Consider the following 1,214-nt stretch of genomic DNA (forward strand, 5'->3'; position numbering starts at 1 on the left):
AATCACACAGCTTCACATAGAAATAGCTGCATGAATGCATGGATGTGGATTACAGTGTCAAGTGCTTTATCCGACTGGTCCTAGAAATGCAGTAAATAAATGCAGTCATTTTAGCAACAGGCGCTCCAAACCTCCACTGTCTCAACTGATGTTGTTAGTTTGGACTGAGTTTGTTAACACTGCATAATAACTTCCTACCTTTTTAGTTCCAGAAAGAGTATCTGCACATTTTCCAGTAATCCTTTTTCTTTCTACCCAGACCTGTGTCCTCCTAACGCAGAGTATATAGAGTGCGGTCCAGCTTGCATTCCTACATGTATGGAACCCTCTACCAACTGTTCTGGCTCCTGCATCACTGGGTGTTTCTGCAAACCAGGCTTTGTCTTCAAAGGACGGCACTGCGTGCCACTGGACAAGTGTGGTTGTTTAGATGACAACAATAACTATTATGAGGTCAGATGTCCTAGTTAGTACTGTGTACAGTGTACATTTAAAGACATACAGTATACTTTCTCAGTACTGATTGTTTTCATTTTATCCAGCCTGGTGAGATAGTATTTGGAGATGGCTGCACAAAGCTGTGTCGCTGTGTAGGGAACTACACTTTGGAATGTGTTGATAACTCCTGTGACCCCACTGAAGAGTGTCGAGAGGTTAATGGTGTTGCAGGCTGTTATCCTAAAGGTAATAATGTTTGTTGACTTTATTGTTGTCGACTTGATTTAATGCAGTGTAATAAATTACATCTGCACAAGGAGCACCTTGTGTTGTGCTTTACAGTCAGTCGGTATAACTTGATAGTTGACAGTGTGGAAATTAAAATTTTCTCATATATTATTCCTTTAGGTACATCCACATGCATAGCATCTGGCGATCCACACTACACCAGCTTTGACAAACGCAAATATGACTTCATGGGCAACTGCAGCTATCTGATGTCTAGCCCATGCAATGACACAACTGTGCCCTACTTTGAGGTCCATACTGACAATGAATACCGGTATAACAGGCCGACCATCTCCTATGTGAATGCCGTACATGTACACGCACAGATGATAAAGATCTCCATTCTCAAAGGTGGCACTGTGCAGGTAAGACATGAGAGGAAGAAACAGGATGTTTTGCATGTGAAAACCAATCACGCTTTCACGTTATCAGGCACTACTGCATTACAAACAAACATCATTCTGTGGTACAAATCACTGCACATGCTC

At 41.9% G+C, this 1,214-nt stretch overlaps 1 protein-coding gene across 1 annotated transcript; it reads left to right on the forward strand.

Moving 5' to 3' along the window:
* Positions 1 to 259: 259 nt before the first annotated feature.
* LOC102202975 (zonadhesin-like) lies at positions 260 to 1,091 on the forward strand (the record flags this gene model as incomplete). Its single annotated transcript, XM_005755980.1, has 3 exons — positions 260 to 453; positions 543 to 684; positions 847 to 1,091. Coding segments are annotated over 3 exons (581 nt in total), but the record flags the coding sequence as incomplete, so codon positions are not given.
* Positions 1,092 to 1,214: the final 123 nt, after the last annotated feature.

This window comes from Pundamilia nyererei, unplaced genomic scaffold (assembly GCF_000239375.1).
Source record: "Pundamilia nyererei isolate P.nyererei 1_Seehausen unplaced genomic scaffold, PunNye1.0 scaffold06137, whole genome shotgun sequence".
NCBI classification, from domain to species: domain Eukaryota; kingdom Metazoa; phylum Chordata; class Actinopteri; order Cichliformes; family Cichlidae; genus Pundamilia; species Pundamilia nyererei.